The 24,427-nt window shown below is 42.1% G+C and overlaps 4 protein-coding genes across 4 annotated transcripts in view; 2 read left to right on the top strand and 2 right to left on the bottom strand.

Moving 5' to 3' along the window:
• Positions 1-22,380, top strand: part of LOC127209563 (uncharacterized) — a 63,600-nt gene extending 41,220 nt beyond the window's left edge. The window contains exon 5 of the mRNA XM_051169257.1: positions 22,015-22,380. Coding sequence (XP_051025214.1) covers positions 22,015-22,329 — 315 coding nt within the window. The 3' untranslated portion in view covers positions 22,330-22,380. The remainder of the gene's footprint in view (positions 1-22,014) is intronic.
• LOC127209404 (60S acidic ribosomal protein P1-like) lies at positions 12,111-12,824 on the bottom strand. The gene is made up of 2 exons (XM_051169030.1): positions 12,784-12,824; positions 12,111-12,414 (listed from the first exon to the last, which is right to left on the bottom strand). The coding sequence occupies exons 1-2, from the start codon at positions 12,822-12,824 to the stop codon at positions 12,111-12,113; spliced, it is 345 nt and encodes a 114-aa protein (XP_051024987.1).
• On the bottom strand, positions 17,787-18,189 carry LOC127209369 (histone H2B type 1-F/J/L-like). The gene has a single exon (XM_051168982.1). It carries the CDS (start codon positions 18,175-18,177, stop codon positions 17,797-17,799), a length of 381 nt encoding a protein of 126 aa, XP_051024939.1. The 5' UTR covers positions 18,178-18,189; the 3' UTR covers positions 17,787-17,796.
• Positions 18,453-18,864, top strand: LOC127209200 (histone H2A type 1-B). Its single transcript, XM_051168794.1, has one exon. It carries the CDS (start codon positions 18,472-18,474, stop codon positions 18,862-18,864), a length of 393 nt encoding a protein of 130 aa, XP_051024751.1. The 5' UTR covers positions 18,453-18,471.
• Positions 22,381-24,427: the final 2,047 nt, after the last annotated feature.

The raw sequence follows: 24,427 nt of genomic DNA, 5'->3' as shown, positions 1-24,427 counted from the left end.
GGGAAGAGATCACAAGACAGCCTGCCCCAGGTTCACTTAATGTATTATGCCAAGATCCGGGATGCCTGCGGACTATGGTCTTGGCTCCCCACATTTCTCCCTTCCTTACAGAATAAAAAGGCAAGTTAGTCCTTACGGAGAAGGTGGGCATTAACCAGAGGGGGGAGGTAGGGACCCAATCCCCTGTAATAAACAAGGCATCCTTTTCGAGGGGAGAGGCACAAGAGGATCCCATAAGGCTCCAAAGGGGACTCCTTTAGAGAAAATGGGAGCCCGAAAATCTATGCCAAGCTCTATGCAATCGGATTTGCCTCTCAAGGGGCTCGAAAGCACACAGATATGGTCCCCCCTTTGTGGTACTTTGTCTCGCACCCCTTGCACATGTCCTCGTCCGTAGACGGGCGTTTTTCGAGTCAATGCCTTCTTGCCTATATGGGAGATTAGTTGGAAACACACAGGGGAAGCCAGTAGACCTTTAGTCCCTAGGCTGTTAAGTGTAGTTAGAAGAGGAGGGGTTGGGACTCCTCCTCCTCCTCGTCCCTGAGTTTATGGTAATGGACCTGGTTTGGCTGTCGGGGGCGGGGGGGGGGGTCTACGTGTTGTTTAATGAAGGAGGTCAAACTGTTGAAGGCCTAGGGGCCAAAGGAGACTAGGAGCAAGAGTCCAACCAAGGTCCAAGCAAAGAAGGCCAGTGAGCAGACAGCCAAGGGGAGGTTGTGAACCAGTTTTTGGACTATCCTTTACTTTTTTCTCTTTCACGTTGTCTTTTTTCTAGGCTTTCCCTAACCCTCCGCATGCTGTCCTTAACTAGGCCAGTCTTGTCTGCATAAAAGCAGCATTCTTCCTTGAGAGCCGCACATAGGCCCCCTTGTTGAAGGAAAAGCGGGTCGCCAAAAGTCGTCTCCTGGCCCTCGGGAAAAATCGAATCAGGGTTCATCTCCGACCTCAGGATCATCAGCAAACTCGTCCATGTCAGCATCCACTTGATGCACAAGCCTCTCAGGTAGCCAGCGTGCAGAGTCATGTTCCTGTGAGAAAACACAAACAGAGCCTCAACCTCATATCAGTACAGGGCCGGGTTCATTCCACTGTCCAGTTAAAGGATTTTCCCATTGCACTCTAGCGAAGGATGATTGAGTGTTGCTGTGCCAAAAATCGATCGGCTGTAGAATTTCCTTTGGCATCAATAAGTAAAAATAAAAATAAGAACATGAATCAAAGCATTTTTAAGTGATTGAGGGTAAAGTTCCCCCTTCTTTACTTTTTGTAAATCGGTTTTTATGGTAGAATGAGTTCGTTCCACCATACCTTGTCCTTGAGGATTATAAGGAGTACCTGTAACATGCTTTATGGAAAAGGAGTCACAAAGGTTTTGAAAAGCTTTGCTGACATACCCTAGTGGCTTGTCATAATCTATATAGGTTATGAATAGATGGGAGATAGCCTCTTCCACTAATGCCAAGGCTTTCCTAGCTTCAGCTGTAAGTTTCTGGGGTGATTTTGGAGAGGAATCTCCTTGTAAGATTTTGAATAAGGGCCGCAGATCTCCAGTTGTTAATTTTAGATAAGGTGAAAGCCAATTTATATCACCAAACAACTTTTGAAAATCATTTCAAGTCTTTAAACGATCCGCTCTCAATGTGATCTTTTGGCGTTTTACCTGAGAAGGAAAAATTTGAAATCCCAAATACGAATACGGATCTACCTTTTGAACTTTCTCAGGAGCTATTTGCAGACTAGACTGAGATAATTGGGTTTCCATAAAAGCATAACACAAAAGCACTTGTTGTCCATCCTTTTTAGCAATAAGTATATAATCCATGTAATGACTGATATATAAATCAGTATATTTTTTTCTAAACTTTTGTAAATCTATAGGTACAAATTTCTGACACAGGGTGGGACTGGTATCCATTATCTGAGGCAAAACCTGCCAATGATATCTTTTTATTGGTTCTCTGGAATTCACAGAATGCCTACTGAAAGCAAAGCTATGTCAATCTTTTGGATGCAAGGGACCAGTGAAAAAACGATTTTTAAGTCTCATGTAAGTTAAAAAAAACTTACATCTTTGTAAGTAATTTAGCTTATCAGCAGATCACGCTCTGTGGAGACCAGGTTGGAACTCAAGAGTTCTGCCTGTGTTAATGCCCAAGTGTTAGGATTAAAGGTGTGTACCACCACACCCTGTCACAGTGATCCATTTGCCTCTGCCTCTCCAGTGCTAGGATTAAAGCCTTCTGCCACCTTGTTTAATTATTTCATCTCAGTTTTATTCTTAAAAAAATCTTTAAACATCTCAAACAAAAATTAATCAGGGAAACAAGAAAAATTTTAAGATCTAGGTAGTTAACTACATTCCCTAGCCTAGTTTAGCAATCTATCAGTCTCCTAGTTCTGCCTCTCCAACTGGCCACGTGTCTGTAGCCATCTCTGCTCTGTAGGAGTTAAGCCCACGGATAACTAGGAGCAGTGTCTGTAAAATTATCTGGCTCAAGGACATTGTAGCCCTAGGTTTGTTGAACTAGTTTGATCTAAGCTGGAAACTCCCAGCTGTAAATGTCCAGTTTCAAGTAAAAAACTAGTTTAATTCTCCTTTTTGAGAATGTAAAAATTTTTAGAAATATCTCTTAAGTAAAAATTAAGCAAAGAAACAAGAAAATTATAAATACCTTGTAGCTAAGGAGTTTGGAATTAACGCCATTCCCTAGACCAACTTGGAAAATTGTTAAGTCTCTTACAAACAAAAATCAAACACAAAAATTCGAAGTTTAAGGCAATAAACCATTCCTTAGACCATACTTCTCCAACCAGCCACATTTTCATAGCCATCTCTGTTCTGTAAGAATTGAGCCCCATAGGCAGCAGCCAGTAGCAGTGCCTGTGAAACATTTTGGCCCATGGATGCTCCAGTCCTGGGCTTGTTTTCCATGGGCAGCTGTTGTGCTTGGGTCCAGGCCCCATGAAGGGCGGGCATGCTGCTGGACGGCACCACATGGAGGCAGGGCTCTCACTGCCTCATGGGTTGTGTGTGTTGCACTGTTTTTGAGAATTAGCCAGCAAGTAAAACTTGGCCCTCTTACAAAATATAGAAAAATAAAACAATATTTAAACAATTAAACAAATTCACAGACATAGACATGAAATTTTACGTGATGATCATAAAGCAGTCTGATAGACAAGACAAAAAGCAGTTTTGAAACTTTGACAACAAACAGCATATCTAGGGTCTAAACTTATCTTTAACTAAAGCCAACAAACAAATATATATATAGATATAATATATAGATATAATATATATTATATATATGAACCTTTATATGTCTAAAAGCATAATATAGCGTTTTTATATTTTTTTTCAACTCTATCTCACATTTTAAAATTTTCCACTTTTTTAATGGATACAGGTTTAGAGGGGCTTGAGGTGGGGAGGGATAGATCTGTAAGTTGTGAGCCTAATTCTTTAAGGGTTTTTAGGAGGGTTAATTGTTCTTGTCGGTTGTGGACCAACTCAGTCAACGTCGCCACATTGGAGGTGGCCAATGAGCGTGCCCGCACCAAGGGGGGGATTCGCGGCGAATATGCAATCCAGGGGGGGGATGTCTCATATGGGGGAGGTAGATTAAAAGGGGGCAATAGGCGGGTAGGCAAGGATTGAGCCTTTGGAGGGGGCCGTGGCCAGGGCAACCGTGGCCCTTGAGGCTGGAGGCAAGTCAGGGTTATGATAATGAGCTGCCTGCTCTTATAAGGTGGCCGCGTCACCTGGATCCAAAGGCTCATCATCCTCTAAGTCAATGGGAGATGGGTAAAGGGGTGTTGTTTTAATGGGGGGTTTTATCAGTTCTGATGATGGGTTTTTTTCAGTAAGGGCGTTTTGGGAGCCCACGGAGGAGGTGGCTGAGTCCCTATGAGGAGAGGATGACCGGGAAGGCCCCGCCTCCGAAGGGGCGCGGGAACAACGGCGCAAGGCCTTTCCCCCTTCTTCTACAACATTTTGAACATCAGGCCAATTATGGCGGGTTCTGAGGACCTCATTTATTAGATTCCAATAACTAAAGGCAGAGACCAGCCTTCTCAGGGCCGAAAATATTAGGAAGTCAGGAAGTTTGGCAGGGCGAGGGCCCCTGTGGTTCTGGGTCTGGGTGGAATTGTTAGGCTTCTGGAACCACAAGGTGTTATCTATAGACTTTCTTCCCGCTCATCCTCTGAAGGCCTCGGTAATTCCGGGAATACTTAGAACGACTGGAGAATACCTTGAGGGAGGGGAAGAGATCACAAGGCAGCCTTCTGGAATGTACCCTGAAGCAAGGAGGGAAAGAGGTCACAAGGCAGCCTGCCCCAGGTCCACTGGATGTATTATGCCAAAGTCCGAGATGCTTGCCGGCTATGGTCTTGGCGCCACACATAAATGGAAAGGGTAGCTAAGTGGCCAGGTTCACTAGGCAGAGCCTTCTCAGCGTGCCCTCTGCGCCGTTTTCCAGTCCTCTTTCTTCTTCAGGACCTGCCTTAAGCCTTACAGGAAACCCGAATCTGCATGTGGTGGCCCTAAGGAGGCCTTCCCTTGCTCCTGCTCGTGTCTCTCAGCTATTGTCACCCTGGTGCGCCCGGTCATCTACCGCAGCACGCACCTTATCCTCAGACTGTCAGCTGCAGGAGGATGTGATTGTGTGAGTCCTCTGCTCCCCTGTGAACTTGACTCTAAGGATATGCTCAAAAAATGTTGAAATGAGAATCATTAAAGTTAGAAATGATGGGAGATGGACACACACACACACACACACACACACACACACACACACACACACGAGGCTTACTACTTTTAGTGTTTTGAATGAGAGATGCCCTCCTTTGTCATGGGTCTTTGAACACTTGGTTCCCTGTTGCTGATGCTGTTTGGAGGTATGTAGAAGGCTAGGCATTGATGGGAAAGCTGTCCCTGGGGGCCAGGTTTGAGAGCCTAAGGCCAAGGCCCGGTTACAGTTTGATCTCTGCTTCATTCTTATAGTTGATGTATGAGGTCACAACTCCCAGCTCTGAGTTCCAGGTGCCATGCCTGGTCCCTGCCATTGTGGACTCTAGCCCTCTGGAACTGTACAACAGAATAAACTTTCTTCTATAGAATAAGCTTTCTTCTATAAATTGAGTTGATCTTGGTATCTTATCACAGCAGAAGAAAAGTAGCTGATACACTAGTTTTTATTTTGCTTTGAAAAAAGATTTATTCTCTCTGTCTCTCTATCTCTGTCTGTCTCTGTCTCTCTCTTCCTCTTTCTCTCCCTTCCTCTCTCTCTCTCTCTGTGGTGTGTGTGTTCATATGCTTGGAAGTAGGAAAATATGGGCTCTGATCTCCTGGTTTTGGCATCTAAAATTGGGTCCTCTACAAGATCATCATGTGTTCTTAATAATTGACCCATCTCCCTAGCTCCTGTTTGGTGCTTGAGCAGCCTGCCAATCATGGTACTCCTGCCTTGGCCTTCTGAATGCTGGGACTATGGATATGTGCCACTATGTCCAGTTCCATTATTTTTGATTTATTTAATCATTAATTGTACACTACTTTAGAATGAATAATAATTTCATTCTTGGCAGTCGGGCATGGTGGTAGGTGCCTGTAATCCCAGCACTTGGGAGGCAGAGGCAGGCAGATCTCTGTGAACTTGAGGCCAGCCTGGCCTTCCAAGTCCAGGACAGCCAAGGCTACACAAAGAAACCTTGTCTTGAAAAAAAGTAAAAATCAAAACCAAAAAATTTATTTACTCTTATAGTTTCTTTTCCTTCCCCATATCTTAACCACATTCTACATTTTTTGTTAAAAAAAAAAAATATGTTGTGGGGTTGGAGAGGTAGCTCAGTGGTTAAGACCACTATCTGCTCTTCAAGAGGTCCTTAACTCAACTGCCAGCAACCACATGGTGACTCACAACCATCAACACTGGGAGCTGATGCTCTCTACTGGTGTGTGGGTGTACATGAAGATAGAACACTCATATACATAAAATAAATAATCTTTAAAAATATATTGAGTTACATTATTTTAAATATGTAAATAGTGTCTTGGTCTAAATAAAGTAATATACAATAATCAAATTTCCCCTCTGTGTTGTTTTGAGTGAGAATGGCTCCCATATATTTGAGTGTTTGGTCTCTAGTTGGTGAAACTGTTTGGGAAGGATTAAGAGGTGTGGCCTTGTTGGAGGGAGTAGGGGGTAGGCTTTGAGGAATCAAAAATCCAAACCAATCCTATTCATTCTCTCCCTTCCTCCTCTTCTCCTCTTCTGCCCCCTCCCTGTGGATTAGATGTGCCTGGGCTCTCAGCTGCTCTTCCGGAGCCATGCTTGCCTGTCTGCTGCTATGCTTCCCCCATGAGAGCCATGGACTCACCCTCTGAAGTTGTAATCAAGGCTCCAAGGAAACACACGTTTGTAAATATTTGCCTTGGTTGTGATGTTTCCTCACAGCAGAGGACAGAGACCAAGATTCCCAGAGAAAGGGGAAAAACATGTCCTGAGGGAGGCAATACTAAGCATATTCAAATATATTGTCAAGTACTAAGGAAAAATAAGTGTGTGTGAAAATGCCATCATGAAACCCATTTGTTTTAGCTGTTAAAAAAAAGGAAAAGTAAATTTAATACTCTAAATTTTTTTTAAAGTTTCTATAGTTCTCAGATGTGACACCATCACAAAATGAATGTGGAAGACACCCATTTAGCCATCTGTAAGAATTTTAACATATATAAGACAGAGAACTTTATGATTTTGGCTTGCCCCGTTATTGACAGCAATAAAATTTGCTATACATTTAACTTATAGACTTTTATATATGTCCAATTTTTTAAAAATGTAGTGTGGGAAATCATATCATCACTAACTGATTTTTATGTTGCAGCATGGCTTTAGATTTAAAAAGTCACTATTTATGTATTTATGTATGGAACATTATCACTATACTATGTAGTCTAGACTGGCCTTGAACTCAGAGATACCTTCTCCCACCCCTTGGTTTTTCGGCACAGGGTTTCTCTGTGTATCCCTGGCTGTTCTTGACTCATTTTGTAGACCAGGCTGTCCTCAAACTCACAGCAATCAGTCTGCCTCTGCCTCCTGAGTGCTGGGATTAAAGGCATGTGAAATCATACCTGGCCCTGCAGTCTCTTGACTGCTACCTTTGGGGTTGGGTTATGGCCCACCCTCTCCCCTTGAGTTGGAACTCAAGCATGCTTGGTTAAAAAGTTTCCTTAAATCTCTTTCCTGGGTCAAAAGGCCATTTGATTCTAGGACATAGAGAACAAACAAACGAACAAACCAGGAAACAGAACAGCCCCAAAAAACAAACTATATGCTTAATAAAATAAAATGTAGACTACTCATTTGTCAGATGGTGGTAGCTCATACTTTTAGTCTCAGCATTTGGGAGGCAGAGGCAGAGATCTCTGAGTTTGAGGCCAGCCTGGTCTACAGAGAGAGTTTTAGGATACTTATGGCTACACAGAGAAAATCTGTCTCAAAATCCAAATCTAAAACTAAACCAAACCAAACCAAACCAAAAAGTAGACTATTGCCACTAGAAATTACTGTTACTTATCCCATACTCTTTTTTGTTTTGTTTTAACTCTCTAAATTTTTTAAGAAGTATAAACTTTAAGATTTGTAAGTTTTTTGGGTATGGTTAAAAATAATGTAAAAATAATAACCAAAAGTTAACTTAAAACTTTTTGGCCCTGCTAAGCTGTCTGCTTATCACTGTAGCTCTTATTTTTTAAATTTAAATTTTATTAATTTATTCAGATTACAACTCAATTGTTATCCCATCACTTGTATCCTCCCGTTCCTCCCTACTTCCCACATTCACCCTATTCCCCTCCCCTAGGTCTAAGACCGAGGGGGACCTCCTCCCCCACTATATGGTCATAGGCTATCAAGTCTCATCTTGGTAGCCTGCTTATTCTTTCTTTAAGTGCCAGCAGGCCTCCCCACATAGGGGAAGTGGTCAAATATGGGGCACCAGAGTTCATGTCAGAGTCAGTCCCCACTCTCCATATAACTGTGGAAAATGTCCTGTCCATTGGCTAGATCAGAATAGGGGTTCGGTGTTTACTACTTGTATTGTCTTTGATTAGTGCAATAGTTTGAACAGAACCCCCCTGGGCCCCAATCCACCCATCACGATGTTCTCCTTGTAGGTTTCTAGGACCCTCTGGGTCCTTCTATTTCCCCATCTCCTATATTTCTCTTACCTAGGGTCTCAGTAGGATGTGCTTACATGTATCCCAATCTCCTGGTAAGTGAAGACTTTTGTTGGACATGCCTTTTGGGCTAGTGCCCAATTATAAGTGAGTATATACCATGTGAGTCTTTCTGCTTCTGGGTTAACTCACTCATTATGATCATTTTTAGTCCCATACATTTGTATAGCTCTTATTTAAACCAAGAGGGCAACAACAAGATCCATGGACAATTAATGAAACATAGCTTTATGTGATTATATAAATAATTAATAATCAATATTCAAAACCAAGTACATGTAGTTTTAAAAATGAACAAAAGTTCTTATTGGTCCTATTATTAAACATGAACCTCTTGATTGAACACCTTATATGCTTTAAATACTTTATATACTTATCTAATACATTTAGAATTACTAGATATTCTGACAAAAAAAAAAAAAAAAAAAAAAAAAAGGATATTTCTAAAGCATTACAACCCTCTTACTTATCTGTCCAAAAGTCCAAATTACCAGCTCTTCTTATGGTCTTGTGAAATTTTTTTTCCCCAACCTTAAGCACTATGACAGACTCACAATATGCATCATGTTTACACTCTTTATTTATCCTGTTGATATAGAATTATTTCTTTTATTTTAACACTTACAACAGCTATTAATCCATCACACTAATCCACATCTTATTATGCGTATCGGAGCACACATCAGTCTCCCTGGCCCTACGGGACAATGTTAATCCACTCAGAGATTCTTCAATCAATATATATTAGTTATCTTTGTACGATTTTACCTGAAGTTATTAGGCTTCATGCAGTTAAACATTCTAACTGGAGAGCTTTAAATGAAAAAATCCTGTAGCTCAGAGAATGGCAAAAGCAATAACTTCACATTGTGAAACTTGTCATAGTTTTCATAGGCCCTGACTGCCTTCTGGTAACAATCTGAGAGGTGACATCGCATGAGATGTGGCAACTGGATGTAATCCACATTAAATTATTTGAAGTTGCAATGTACACACAATTGTATGGATTTCAATGGACTACTACATTAAATAACGAGTAAGCTTTATCAGTTATATTACACTTAAAAGAAGCTTTTAATGTCATGAGTATGCCTTGACAAAGTAAAATGAATAACTTTCCAGTTTATGTTTCCCAAAACCTTAAAGAGTTTTTACAACATTGGAATATTAAACATATTATGAGCAGCCCCTATGACCCTCTAGCACAGGCCATCATTGAAACTTCTAACAGAACATTAAAAGAAATGCTTAAAAAAAATTGTGTGTGTGTGTGAGAAAGATAGCACTTAATCCTAGAAACATCATATTAGATTCATTATTTACTTTAAAATTTTTGCGTTATAAAAGCAATGATCTTATTGTTGTAACCTGTTCACCCTGCTTAAACTCTATAACCCCACCTTTGATACCTACTTTAGTTCCTAGCATAACTTTGGCTCCTCCATTAACACCAGCTATCACTCGTAGCATATTAGAAACCATTTTACTCCTGGGTCTCCATTTTGAGTATAAAGTAAAATTAAGTTCAGATTCTCAGGCCCTATGTGCCTGAGACCAGAGAGGTTCAATACTTGCTGCTTAGAATAAAACAAGAGACAATAAATGTCTTGGGTTAAGGATAAATGATGTTCTGTTAGAGTTAAGGCCACCACATCCCACTATGTCCCTTACTCTCAGAGAGCTGGAAAGCCCGCAAGAGATTCCCTACCCCAATCCCAGCCAAACAGCTTAAAATACTTTGTCTAGCCACCTGGATACATAGTACTCAGAACAAAATCAAATCTTCTTGTGTTTAACTAATCAAAATGATGTAATGCTGCCCTCCTCCTTGCTTCCCACCTGGTTACCTGGTTATAATTTTTCTTCTTTCTTTCTTTCTTTTTAGATATTTAAGTTTTATTTTTTATTATTTTAATTTTATTAATTTATTCAGATTACAACTCAATTGTTATCCCATCACTTGTATCCTCCTGTTCCTCCCTCCTGCTTTCACATTATTCCCCTCCCCTAGGTCTATGACTGAGGGGGACCTCCTCTCCCACTTTATGGTCACAGGCTATCAAGCCTCATCTTGGCAGCCTGCTTATTCTTTCTTTAAGTGCCACCAGGCCTCCCCACATAGGGGAAGTGGTCAAATATGGAGGACCAGAGTTCATGTCAGAGTCAGTCCCTGCTCTCCACATAACTGTGGAGAATGTCCTGTCCATTGGGTAGATCAGAGTAAGGGTTCGATGTTTAATACTTGTATTGTCCTTGGTTAGTGCAATAGTTTGAGCCCTGGGGCCTGATCCACCCATCACAATGCTTTTCTTGTAGGTTTCTAGGACCCTCTGGGTCCTTCTATTTCCCCATCTCCTATATTTCTCTTACCTAGAATCTCAGTAGGATGTCCAAATAACCCAATTGAGAAATAGAACTCAGAACTAAACAGAGAATTATCAACAGAAGAATATCGAATGGCTGAGAAACACTTAAAGAAATGCTCAGCGTCTTTAGTCATCAGAGAAATACAAATCAAAACAACTCTGAGAATCCATCTTACATCCATTAGAATGGCTAAGATCAAAAACTCAAGTGACACCACATGCTGGTGAGGATGTGGAGAAAGAGGAACACTCCTTCATTGCTGGTGGGAATGCAAACTAGTACAACCACTTTGGAAATCTATCTGGCGCTTTCTCAGAAAACTGGGAATAGGGCTTCCTCAAGACCCATCTATTCCACTCCTTGGAATATACCCAGAAGATGCTCTTACACACAACAAGGACATATGCTCAACCATGTTCATAGCAGCCTTATTCATAATAGCCAGAATCTGAAAATAGCCTAAGTGTCCCCCAGTTGAAGAATGGATAAAGAAACTGTGGTACATATACACTATGGAATACTACTCAGCTATTAAAAACAAGGAAATTCCGGAATTTGAGGACAAATGGATGGGACTAGAAATGGTCATAATGAGTGAGTTAACCCAGAAGCAGAAAGACTCGCATGGTATATACTCACTTATAATTGGACACTAGCCCAAAAGGCATGTCCCACGAAAGTCCTCAATTACCAGGAGATTGAGATAGTTATGAGGACAATTTTTCTTATAAAAATCCTGCGAAACAGACCAGCATCATAATCTGGCTTTCAAGCCCAGAATATGTCCCTGACTGGTCAGTTTTTCCTCAGTGTTCAAATAAACTTCCACCAATCTGAGTCTGATATTCCAGTGGTCAGTGTGTGGCTATTCTTGAATCTTAGCACTTATGCCCGCTAAAATTCATTGGCTACTTATTCCTGGAGAAAGTCTTGATGGTAATATATTACAACCTATTTGGTATAAAGAGGAAGATTCTTAGCAATGGATAAAAGGAAGTGTTATAAAATGGGAAAAGGGTGTGCTTGTGTCTGCACAGCTTCAGGCAATGGCTGCTTTCCAGAAAGATGGTTAAAACTGAGAGATGAGCATGTGATCACAGTTTGCCCCTGACTTGTCATCTGACTTAGAGTCACACATCCAAAACAACTGTGAAACCACTGTGTTCCATAATGAATTGCACCTTTCCTACTTGAGGGCAGTTGAAAAAATTAGCCAATGAAGGAGAGAAGATGGCTCATAATCTGGGATAAAAATCAAACATCTGCAGCCTTGTTCTTCACCATGTAAACAATCACTATTGTTCAAATAAGGCAAGGAATTATTCTTACTAAGCTTATATTTCTAACTTTCCTTTAACTGAGTGGTACAGTGGTGGTGGCGGAATTCCACTATTCCTCTTTATATTAGTGACTCTAATTGGATTGCAGGACAACAGTAGAGGTTGTTTCTTTTTTTTCTTACAGGTTCAGCTTTTTATTGAGTATGTTAACAAGAGGTTTAGTCAAAAAGACCAAAGCCCGTGTCATCATCAAACTCCTCAGCTTCTTTCTTCTTTGCTTCCACTTTTTTCTCCTCAGCTGGGGCAGCAGCAGTGGCTGCCGTGGGACCTCCTGCTGGTGCAGCTCCTGCTGCTGGAGCTGGCCCACCAGCCCCTACATTGCAGATGAGGCTACCAGTGTTAACATTGGCCAGGGCCTTTGTGAACAAGCCAGGCCAGAAAGGTTCAACGTTGACATCGGCTGCTTTAATGAGGGCATTGATCTTATCCTCCGTGACTGTCACTTCGTTGTCATGAAGAATTGACCCAACCTGTGGGGTTTGACTAAAACTTGGGAAGGAGGTCACCTGTTGAAAAATGCAAGACACAAAGAAGGAGAGCAAGTCTGATTGATCAAACTCTCAAACTTTATTAGTCAGGCATCAGCTTTTATAATTCAGAAGGTGGGGAAGCATATTGCTATAGCAACGCAGCTGCAGGCCTTTCTCAAAACACAGGGAATTCCAGGCAGGGTCATAATGTTTTGCCCTTTAGTCTAACTGCTGACTCACAACAGGGTCAGCTAGTTTCCGGTGAAAGGTAAGTTCTGGGAAAGACAGAGACTTAAAGGTGCAGACTTGGACAAGATGGCTGAACATTGGCCATATAGCCTATTGTCCCCAACAAAGAATGAGGGCGGAGTAGATGCAGGTGATCTTGGAGATGGAGGCCATGTTGTGAACTGCCAGCAAGGTGCTAGCGATGAAGTGGGGGGCCTCACCCAAAGGCGGCCTTAGCTTCCTCGGAAGGACCGAGCACCTTGGAGGCAGCTGAGGAAAAAGAAGTTCTTTGTTTCTTAATGAAGATGGTTTACATTTGATTTCATCTTATGAAATAGGAGTGGGGAAGCTTCCTATTTTATTAGGCATGAAGTTCATTGTTTGAAATATATATATATATACACACACACACACACACACACAGGGGATGATTATTTATGATAAGAAATGGAACAAAACCTGAAATGAAGAGCTTGCTCATCTTAGTAGCTGAAGGATTTAAAGGAAATACTACTGATGAGCCTTTCATTTCACCCCATTTGCCCCCTCACCACTCTCTTCTTGTCTGTCTCAGAGTTAAGTGAATGGATAACATTGGGAACAAAGTAGAGGACCAGGGCTATGAGTCCTTATTAACACTTCTTATGGTAGGGTCATAGATTGGAGCTTGGCAGGCTCTGCTCACACCAAACAGAAAGGCAAAGAATTAAGATAGTTCCATAAAAATAATACCATCACCACCCATGATAATGGTCCCGAGAGGTTAGTACGACATGGGGGTGGGATGGCCCTGCCCTCTCCTCATATGGAGGGGAGGAGCTCCTCTAGATCATCTTTGGAAATTAGTATTGGCATTAATTTGGGCCTGGAAACAGAGTCATCGTCTTCTTCTTCTTCTCCTTCTTCTTCTTCTTCTTCTTCTTCTCCTCCTTCTTCTTCTTCTTCTTCTTCTTCTTCTTCTTCTTCATCTTCTTCCTCTTCCTCTTCCTCCTCCTTTTCCTCCTCTTCATCATCATCATCATCATGATCATCATGATTATTTTGGATTTTTCAAGACAAGATTTCTCTGTGTGTAGCCCTGGCTGTCCTGAACTCACTTTGTGGAGCAGGCTGGCCTCGGACTCACAAAGATCCCCTTGCTTCTGCCTCCTGAGTGCTGGGATTAAAGGCATGAGGCACCACACCCAGCTGGGAATATACTTCTAACAATGAGACTATGTTTTCTTTTTACAAAAAACATATCTCATAATAGCACGGCATGTGTACCTCTTCCTTATTTGTTCCTGACTGGAGTAACTACTTGGAATCAGTTTGAAAGGTATGTGTCTTGTTCCAGTCATTCTTTATATATGTATTTAAATGCTAGTACTCCTCTCAGTTTTAGCTCTCAGCATTTACGTACATTCAGCCCAAGATTGGTGTTTGGATGCCTGTACAGATAGATCGAGCCAAGCAAAAATCTCCTCTCATGTCTATGATTTGTCATATATTGTCAAATGAAGAAGAGGACTGGTCACAGCCATTGTGTTGGGGATGGTCGCCATTACTACCATGGCTGCCACTGCTGGCATAGCCTTGCATCCAGGCATTCAAAATGTACACTATATTTAAGGACAGCATTCTGAGTCAGAAAAGTTAGGGAATACTCCAAGACATGTAGATAGCATAGCACATGCTGAGATCACTGACTCAGACCCAGGTGTGATGACGTGAGATTAACAAGTTGTTAGCTTACGAAGACAACTGTGGTTAAGATGTGATTGTAATGTGCCTCAAGTCTATGTTGCTCCTATGCATTCCTTTGGGATAAGGTTAGAAAACAGCACTAAATTATGGTAGTATGACCCAGGGAATATTGGAATTGTGGTCTTGTGTTACACATTTGCAGAACCATTGCATGGACTATCTGGCGATAAAGTATTGGTAGGCATTGCTAGTGCCTTTGGGGAAGTTAAATCCATTTGATCCACTTAAGATCACAAGCTCTTCCTATGCTTCCATTTATTTGCTTGTTTTTGTTATTTTTAATAGTGTGTGTGGGGGTACATCCCAATATCAAAAAGGTTATTCAACATCAAGCATGTGTATTCAACATTATATAACAAAATGTGGTTAAGCCAAAAGGGGGAAATGAGAACTTGCTGAACTGACATCAGTGTAAAAGTATCTTTTATTCTCCTGATATAATTGTTGTCTTGGAAACCCATTTCCTCCTTCTGCTAACCTAGGCCTAGTCCTGGAAGCTTCTAGCCTCTGTATAACCTAAACTAGGCCCAGAATGTTTTCAGCCTCTGAGACTTACTGCTGAATAAACTCACCCTTACTTGTTCTTTCTGAGCTCAAAGCTGGCTGGTTCAACCCATCTGTTCTGGCTCAACCTGGTCTCTCAGCTGACTTATTCCATCTGACTTCTTTCTTAGTTTCTGACTGAATTGCTCTACTTGGCCTCATACTAACTCTTCACAATCTGGTCCTAATCTTCTAGCTCTTTCTCATTGTCTGGCATGTTTTGTCTTTACCTGTGTCTACCTTGTTCTATCTCCAACCTGTCTCTGTTGGAGTTCTCCCAATGAAAACTACCTCCAGATTCCAAGAACTGAACTGCCACAAGCTCACCACTGCACGGCCTCTCAACTCATTGACCCAACAGAACTGCCTGAACAGCACTGACTAAAACTCAGAGATCCGCAAACCTCTGTTTCCTGAGTGCTGGGATTAAAGGATTAAAGTACGGGCATAAAACGCCTGGTTCTAAGATTTTCTTTACCTGAAACTTGCTCTGTACCAGGCTGGCCTTTGAACTCGGAGATCTGATGCCCCAGTCTCTTGGGATTAAAGTCCTGTCTATATTCCAGCTGGATCACACAGACCTAGAAGTTCTTTGGATGTGATTTCTTTTCAGAGTAGCCATGTTCTGAATTAAAATTCTTCTACATATCAGGCAGAGACAATACATTTGCCAGACATGCTTTGAAAACAAGAGGGTGTTTGCAGAGTTATGGCAGACCACTGCCTTCATACTACAGCAAGCATTTCTTTGCCCAGATGTTATGTTTTTCACATTTATCTTCTAGGAAAAGGTTCAGTTAGAAATATAAACAAACAAACACTCTGCTTTTTGTCTAGTAAGAGAATAAAGCAAACATAGTTTGGCATCCTATGCACTGATTTTTGGTTTTTTGAGACAGGGTTTCTCTGTGTAGCCTTGGCTGTCCTGGACTCACTTTGTAGACCAAGCTGGCCTCAAACTTATAGCCATCCACCTGCCTCAATGAGATCTGTAACAGTATAGTATGGTTAAGAATAAAGATTGCACTCTGGGGCCTGGAGAGATGGCTTAGAGGTTAAGAGCCCAGCCTGCCTGCTCTTCCAAAGATCCTGAATTCAATTCCTGGCAACCACATGGTGGCTCACAACCATCTGTAATGTGATCTGATGCCCTTTTCTGGTCTGCAGGTGTACATGCAGGCAGAACACTGTGTACATGATAAATAAATAAATCTTTAAAAATCCATTTAAAAAAAGAAAGATTGCACTCTGCTTTCTGAATAAGCTAAGTCCTTCGCTGTTCCCCGTTTTGTTGTACGGAGGTCTTTTGGATCCCAAGCTTTCACGCAGGATTTCATCTCAACCCTGAACCCTCAAGCCTTTTACTGACCTCTCTGTGCTTGGTATCTCTTCCTCCTTCTACTAAAAGAAAGAGGAATACGTACAGAAATTAGGCTCTCATAAATTTTTCTTTATGAAAAATTTAATGAAACTTTGAGCTTTTGTCACAGGGTTCTTCCCCTTCTATTGTGCCTATACCATCATATAGTGTCTGGTAACAAAGAGGACATAAGAAACACACCAGCCAGGCATGGTGGTGCAGGACTTTAGTCCCAGCACTCAGGAGGCACAAGCAGGCAGTTTGAGTTTGAAGCCATCCTGGTCTACAAAGTGAGTCCAGTATAGCCAGGGCTGTTACACTACATAGAGAAACCCTGTCTAGAAAAACACAAAAGAAAAAACAAAAGCTACACACCCAAGATCAAATTTCTATTCCCCAAAAAGAGATTTCAGCGGTTCTGTGCTTTCCTCATCGCCTTAGCCAATCTTTATCATTAAAGTAGTCTTTGTCTAATATTTTTTGCACTTTCATTTATCAATATCTTTTTAAAAGCTTGTAAACATACACGTTCCTAAATGAAAATTCAAAACTAAGTAATTTGGTTTTAATAATTGATATTGTATGTGAAATTAATTTATTTCAGCTATTTTCGATGGCATGTGTTGTGTTAATTTACCTCAATAAATGCATTTAAAAAACATAACCATGTAGTTAGTTTTGCTGGGTTGTCTGAAATACCGTGCTCTTTTTTTTTTTTTTTTTTTTTTTTAATTTATATGGGCACACTATCTTCATGCACACCAGAAGAGGGCACCAGATGGTTTTGAGCCACCATGTGGTTTCTGGGAATTGAACTCAGGACCCCTGGAAGAACAGCCAGTGCTCGCTGAGCCATCTCTCCAGGCCCCAGAGCCACCTCTACAGCCTCTTCCCCATCCCGTGTTCTTTCATATAAAAACAAAAACTTATCTTCTGTTGCTTATGCGCTTTCATAACTTTGCCATTAGAATAGCTGGGGGACACTATAATATCCTAATCATATAAAATGTATCACCGAAAGAAATGAGCAAAATAAGTTACCGGTGTCAGCGGTTTCATGTGAATTCCAAATAAAGATTTTAAAATGTTTCAATTTTTAAATTATTGCACATTTAAACTGGAAGCAGTTGCTGAGGTTCCACTTCAGAGATCAAACAAATTTGGCGGGTAATTTTGAAATTGCCCGCGCAGCTCCGGGATTGGTCAATGAAAGCATTAACGAGCAAGGAGCAGAAAGCTCTTGCTTAGTTTCACTTTTGGTAAATTTTCAAGCTCAAACGTAAAACTAGCAATAGGTATGCTACTGTGCATATTCCTTAAAAACAGGAATATTCTAGCGTGCAAGGTAGTCACAAATCTTACTGAGCTTCTGAATGACATTTCCCATTAAGACTGTAGCGTGGTAAGCGAATACAACTCACAAAGTGCTACATCCTTCTAGCAGTAATGTGAGTGGCTCTGAAAAGAGCCTTTGGGTGATGGGTGAGGCGCGCTTGCTCACTTGGAGCTGGTGTACTTGGTGACGGCCTTGGTGCCCTCCGACACGGCGTGTTTGGCCAGCTCCCCGGGCAGCAGCAGGCGCACGGCCGTCTGGATCTCCCGCGACGTGATGGTCGAGCGCTTGTTGTAGTGCGCCAGGCGCGACGCCTCGCTGGCGATGCGCTCGAAGATGTCGTTGACGAACGAGTTCATGATGCCCATGGCCTTGGACGAGATGCCCGTGTCGGGGTGCACCTGCTTCAGCACCTTGTACACGTACACGGAGTAGCTCTCCTTGCGGCTGCGCTTGCGCTTCTTGCCGTCCTTCTTCTGCGCCTTGGTCAGCGCCTTCTTGGAGCCCTTCTTCGGGGCGGGGGCGGACTTCGCTGGCTCAGGCATGGCGAGAAAAAAAGACCAAGGAGGTAAAGCGAGGAGAAAACCACACAGTAGAATACTCTGTCGGCTGGCTGCTTTTTAAACAAACTTGTAGGTTTCTCTTGAACTATCAAACGTCATCCACTACGTGTCCAATAAAAGCAAGGATTTTTCAAAACAACTGTACCATTGGTTTAGGTGAAACAAATATTGCAACCAATGAAATTGCTCCTTTTTCATGTCATGCGTTGACTATAAAAGGCGCGCGTGCGCCTTCTCGTTTCTAACCGATCCTGTTCTGACTGCTAATTTGCTGTCATGTCTGGACGCGGCAAACAAGGCGGCAAGGCTCGCGCCAAGGCCAAGACGCGCTCGTCCCGCGCCGGCCTGCAGTTCCCCGTGGGCCGCGTGCACCGCCTGCTGCGCAAGGGCAACTACTCGGAGCGGGTGGGCGCCGGCGCCCCGGTCTACCTGGCGGCCGTGCTGGAGTACCTGACGGCCGAGATCCTGGAGCTGGCCGGCAACGCGGCCCGCGACAACAAGAAGACGCGCATCATCCCGCGACACCTGCAGCTGGCCATCCGCAACGACGAGGAGCTCAACAAGCTGCTGGGACGCGTCACCATCGCGCAGGGTGGCGTCCTGCCCAACATCCAGGCGGTGCTGCTGCCCAAGAAGACCGAGAGCCACCACAAGGCCAAGGGGAAGTAATTTGATCTCTAAAAGTTTCCAGAAACTTTAAAACACAAAGGCTCTTTTCAGAGCCACCTACAAACACTAGAAGGGGCTGTGTTCCTTGAAATGGTTTTTGAGCCGGACAAAGAAACCTAAGTGAACCGGTCAGTAGTTTCATTGGCTCACTATAATCTAGTGCAAAAGTTTTTTCTAGTTTTTATACAAAGCCGCCTTCACTAGCACACGCCTGTAATCCCAGCACTCAGGATCTCTTGAGTTTGAGGCCAGCCTGGTATACAACGCTAGTCCAGGACAGCCAAAGCTAAGTAGATAAACCCTGTCTCTGGATAACAAGTCAGCGAATTTTACTTTAAGTACTAATAAATGCTAATGGCTGATATTCAAATTGTAGTTTACGTTAAAATGTCACATTGTGTATGTTCCCATGTAGCATTACCAGGAGGAGTAGCAAGTTTCCTTATAGGAGTGCTCCCTCAATCCTACCACGATGCCTCTGCATTTATGGGAAGACTTTCAAATGTTAGTAGCTTTTCCTATCTTTAAACTTTAGGTCTTAGTGCAATTTTATCCTCACTCTCAACTGCTTTTTAAAGTTTTTACATAAGGATATTTTTGTAGAGAGTTTGTAAAGACAAGTATTTTATGGGTTGGTATTGATTGAGTCTTGAAAGGTACATGTAGAATAAAGCCCACTGTGTTGGCACAGGCTTTAAAGGAGGCTTAGGTTAAAGGTTTCTTTTTAAAGAGAAAAAATATCAGCCTGCTGCCAACAGACATAAAGAAATGCAGATGATACACAATGCAGTGTTTCTATATTTATCCTGCATCCTTAGAAGAAATTAGTGTGAGGAGCATCTCTAGAAAGAAAAGATTTTAAAAAGTGATGTATTAAATCTGTCTCAGTAGAAATTGATTTCATCTGAAAACAATTTGCAGTATGTATTGGTAGTAGTTTCTTCTAAAGAGTCATTTAGCAGGCTGCAGAAGTCCCTTAGTGCTTAGGAACAACTGCTGATCTTGCAAGAGCTCCAGTGTGTGTGTGTGTGTGTGTGTGTGTGTGTGTGTGTGTGTGTTTTCCTGGTTGGGGGGGTGTCATACATTCTTTTCTGGCATCATGGGCATGGGCACAGAGGAGGGCACACACAGAGACACCAAATTTTCACATGAATTTAAAGAAAAAATGAAACAAGGGGCAGAGAGGTGCTGACTTTCAAGGCTTTCGTTTCCCATTCAGCTCACAGCTTGAGCACCTAAGCTTGTCATATCCTGGCCTAACTCCAGTCACACAGAAGGAACACAGCACATGTCATTTCTCTACATAGGGAAGTTGAGGACTAATGGAAGATATGATTAAATCACCAGCCAAAAACCTTATGTTGGATTTGCCAGCCGCCTTTGGGACCAACACCTTCTTCTTGTGTTCAAATGACACATTTGGAACTCAGAAGGATAAGAAGCTCTTGCTCTTTACTTTTTATTGTTAATTTTCTTTCTTTTTTTTTTTTTTTTTTCCATGAGACTTGGCCCTCATCAGGGAAAGCATAGCCAGGCGCATACCTCCAGAACACCTATACAAAAGTGACAGAGTCTGGGTTCAAGCCAACCTCATCTTTTACCGGGATTACTGAAAAAGCAATTTGCTTGCTTACAGTATCCACTCTGGCCCTCAACAAACCCATTATCAGCAGTGTAGTCCCAGGTTTCTCCACTGAACACCTGAGTGGAGATGACGGCCCTGATTGTGTCTCCTCACTGCTCTCAGATATAGCCATAAGACTTCATAATTCATCCCTGCCTACCTTTCTGACTTTGGGTCATCACCCTTCATAGTTGAAAATACATGCACGTGCACACACGCACACACGCACACACACAGAGGCACGCACAGAGCTAGGAAGTATTCTTTCTGTTCCTGGCATTGCCAGGTGCACTCTCCACCAGTTCTTCGCCCACAAGACCTCCACCTCCCTGGGACACAACCATCCTCTAATTAAAAAAGAAGGAGGAAGAGGAGCAGGAGGAGGAGGAGGAGTGGGGTGGCAAGCTGAAGAAATGGCTCAAGGTTTAGGAGTGCTTGTGTCACTTTCAGGGGACCTGGGTTCAGCTTTAAGCTCCCACACAACTGTCTATAACTCCCATCCCTGGACTTCAGATGCCTTCTTCTGGCCTCTGTAAGTACCTGGGACACATAAACTCTACATATATATTTACTTACATATGTGCAGGCAAACATTCATACACATAAAGTAAAATTAATCAAAAAGTAAAAAAAGTAACTTATTAAATCATTAAATAATTGAAAGGACATTTTTAGTTGAGACACACACAGTGCTTCTAAAATTTAGAAATAATATAGCATGATATGAGAGTTTATTCTGTTAAGTATTTCATGTGTTCTATGAACACAATAGCACAAACTTCACAAAAGTACTTGGGTAGTTTCTTGAAAATATTGGTGAAAGGCAAATACAAAATATCTGAGAGGAAATGGGAATGGCAATGCGAATGATGAAATTTCTATATACATAAGGCTTACATTTAATATTGTCCAAACTATAAATATCGGGCACTGACTTTCAGTCCAGTGAAGTAAAAATCTTGAATGTTAAAAAAAAAAAAAAAAAAAAAGACTTTAAACTGAGGATTCACCTATCGATGCAGAGGAATAATTCACCGATACGGTTTTTATGAATATTTCTTGAGAGAATACTGGTGATTTTTGGAAAGCTTTAAGTATTGAAACGCAGTCACTACTGAGAAGGAACACAAGGTCACTCACAGCACGATGTGACCTTAGAAAGCAGTCCGTGACCGCCAGAGCACCTTAGCAGCGGCCTGCACTGTCCTCTCCTGCTGTCAGGGGGCTGCTTGGCCTTGTGTATTTCGTACAACGTCAGTGTACTTATTGATCGTGCGCTCAAGTCCCCAAAGTCTTAAAACCGGGTGAGGAGCTGGTTCCCTCAGAAAGCACAGACAAAGAAACAAAGAAACAAGAGGCGTCTTTTTTTTTTTTTTTTTTTTAAGCCTTCCCCTCCCCCACGGCCGGCGGGAGCAACTTCCCGCCTCCTCGCTCAGGTTCTCATTTCGGTCCGCCTCCTGCCCTATAAAAGGCGGCGCTCAGGTCAGGTCTCAGCGTTTCTGCTCTCAGCTGAAGAGAGATTTGAGACAATGTCTGGTCGCGGCAAAGGCGGGAAGGGTCTGGGCAAGGGAGGCGCCAAGCGCCACCGCAAGGTCCTGCGCGACAACATCCAGGGCATCACCAAGCCCGCCATCCGCCGCCTGGCCCGGCGCGGGGGAGTCAAGCGCATCTCCGGCCTCATCTACGAGGAGACCCGCGGGGTGCTCAAGGTCTTCCTGGAGAACGTGATCCGCGACGCCGTCACCTACACGGAGCACGCCAAGCGCAAGACCGTCACCGCCATGGACGTGGTCTACGCGCTCAAGCGCCAGGGACGCACGCTCTACGGCTTCGGCGGCTGAGCTTGGCCTGATTCCCGCTCGCTCTTCGCTAACGGCCCTTTTCAGGGCCACCCACTCACTCCCGGAAGGGCTGCGGCATTGTTGTTATAATGTATCTATTCAGTTGCTTGTAATCTTTTCAGTACACAAATAGCGCTTAACATTTGGCAAGTAAATTCTCATTACCCTCTCTGAAACCTTATCGGTTTGCTGTGTGATAAGAGACCTTACCTAAGCATGCTGTGTGTTTGGTATCTGTTGCTTCACATAGGTTTCTATTGCCCACCATAAGCTCCTGAGGTGAGATTAATCTGTCCTAAATAGATGGCCGTGTTTATTTACGAGATGTTTATCTGTAACTGCATTATCTAATCTGGAACTACCTGGAAACCAGGCTGGCCTTGAGCTGTCGCCAGCCTCTAGAAGTGCTGGGATTAAAGGTGTACTCCACCACATCAGGCCATGGTTTCTTAATATATTCACTTTTAAGTCTAGATTGCATAACTAGTAAATGCCTTTTTGGGGGCTGGGTGGTAGGTTGTGCTTAGAACATAAGTTCTTTGTGATGTCATTGACAGAAAAAGATTGACAATTGTAATAACTTTAGATACAGCTCCAAAACAGCTGTGGAGTACCGATTTGTCCTATGTGACGTTTTTTAAAAAATATGTAGTACATTTGTACTTCAGCCTGTAGACACATCACCTGTGTCTCGGAACCTTATTTTCTGTTTGCTTAGGGTAGCCTGGAACCTGTGATCTTTCTGCCTCTGCCTCTTCCCCCGCAGTGACTGGGATCACGGGCCTTTGTTACCAGATCAAGTTCCAGAGCTGATTCGTGTTTCCCTTCCAAGAATCCTAATTTCAGGAATATTTGGGTGGCTTCATCCCAGACATGACTTCTTAGTACTTCCTGTTGTTTGCTGGATCTTTGGGCCTTTTCACATTTAGAAATCTCAATGTCAACATTTGGTGACTTCTAACACTTGGGTGCCGGCAGACTCCCAGGCCCTAAACTATTTCTGTCCCTGGGAGACTCCCATCGATAGGGGGCCCCCAATAGCATCTGTCTCCTGATGACTTCTAATTTTATAGCTAATGTTTTCTTCCCTAGCTTCTGAAATACACCCAACTCTCTATTCACATGAAAGTTTAATAGCCTAAAGCTAAGAAATTCAACACAGAACTACCAGTGTTCTTTCTCTGACCTTTTACTTGAAAATAAAAACACAACTAAGCAACAACAAAAGAATCCAACCACTATTGATAATATCTTATTCTCTATAACAATATACAATTGCCCAAATGCACCACTATGTAAGCACACCAATGGCACAAAACAACTTGGATAAAATTTAAATGCAAACTACAATTTACTAACTCAATTTAAAGCTGTATCAATTTTTTTTTTTTTTTTTAGGACAGATGTTCACTTCCTGGTACCTTCTTTGGTACCTATGCATAAAAAAATAGTGAAATAAATTTAAATGCAAACGCTACATCAAAGAGACAGAAATGGAGTGATATTTTATCTTTTTTTTTTTTTTGAGATGATATCTCCCATACCATCATCTGACCTTGTTAAGCAATAAAAATGAAAACAAACAAACAAACAAACAAAACAGTAGTCTTCGTATTAAGAGTTGAGTCTCTCAGAAAATAATTAGGAAAAACATTCCTTTCAAAATAACCCCAACTAAGTATTCATGAATATATATAACCCAAATAAGCAAGCAAACAAACAACAATAACAAAGCCCCCAAAACCACTGCAATAAAAACTTCAAGATATTGAAAAAGAAAACTACAGTGAAGTGACTAGAGTAAAGCCATCTTGTCCTGACTCCATTTTCTGTACCAAAATAATTAACATTTGTTCAAACTAAACATAAACTAAAACAACTGGTAAAGATATAAATCAAAATGATCACATTGTATTTGAAATAACTATTATATTCTACCAAAAACGGCAATATGAAACAGCACCCAACGACAAGGCTATAATGATCCTCACCTAAGACTGATGTGATTGTGGTCTGTGAGGTCTTTTACATGTAAAAACACAGTTCCTTTGGGTTTCAGCACCAACAGACTTAGGCACTAGCTTACTCTTGGTACTAG

The sequence above is a fragment of the Acomys russatus genome, chromosome 3 (genome assembly GCF_903995435.1).
Source record: "Acomys russatus chromosome 3, mAcoRus1.1, whole genome shotgun sequence".
NCBI lineage: Eukaryota > Metazoa > Chordata > Mammalia > Rodentia > Muridae > Acomys > Acomys russatus.
The sequence above is the reverse complement of the archived record's forward strand: the minus strand, read 5'-3'. Positions and strand labels throughout refer to the sequence as shown.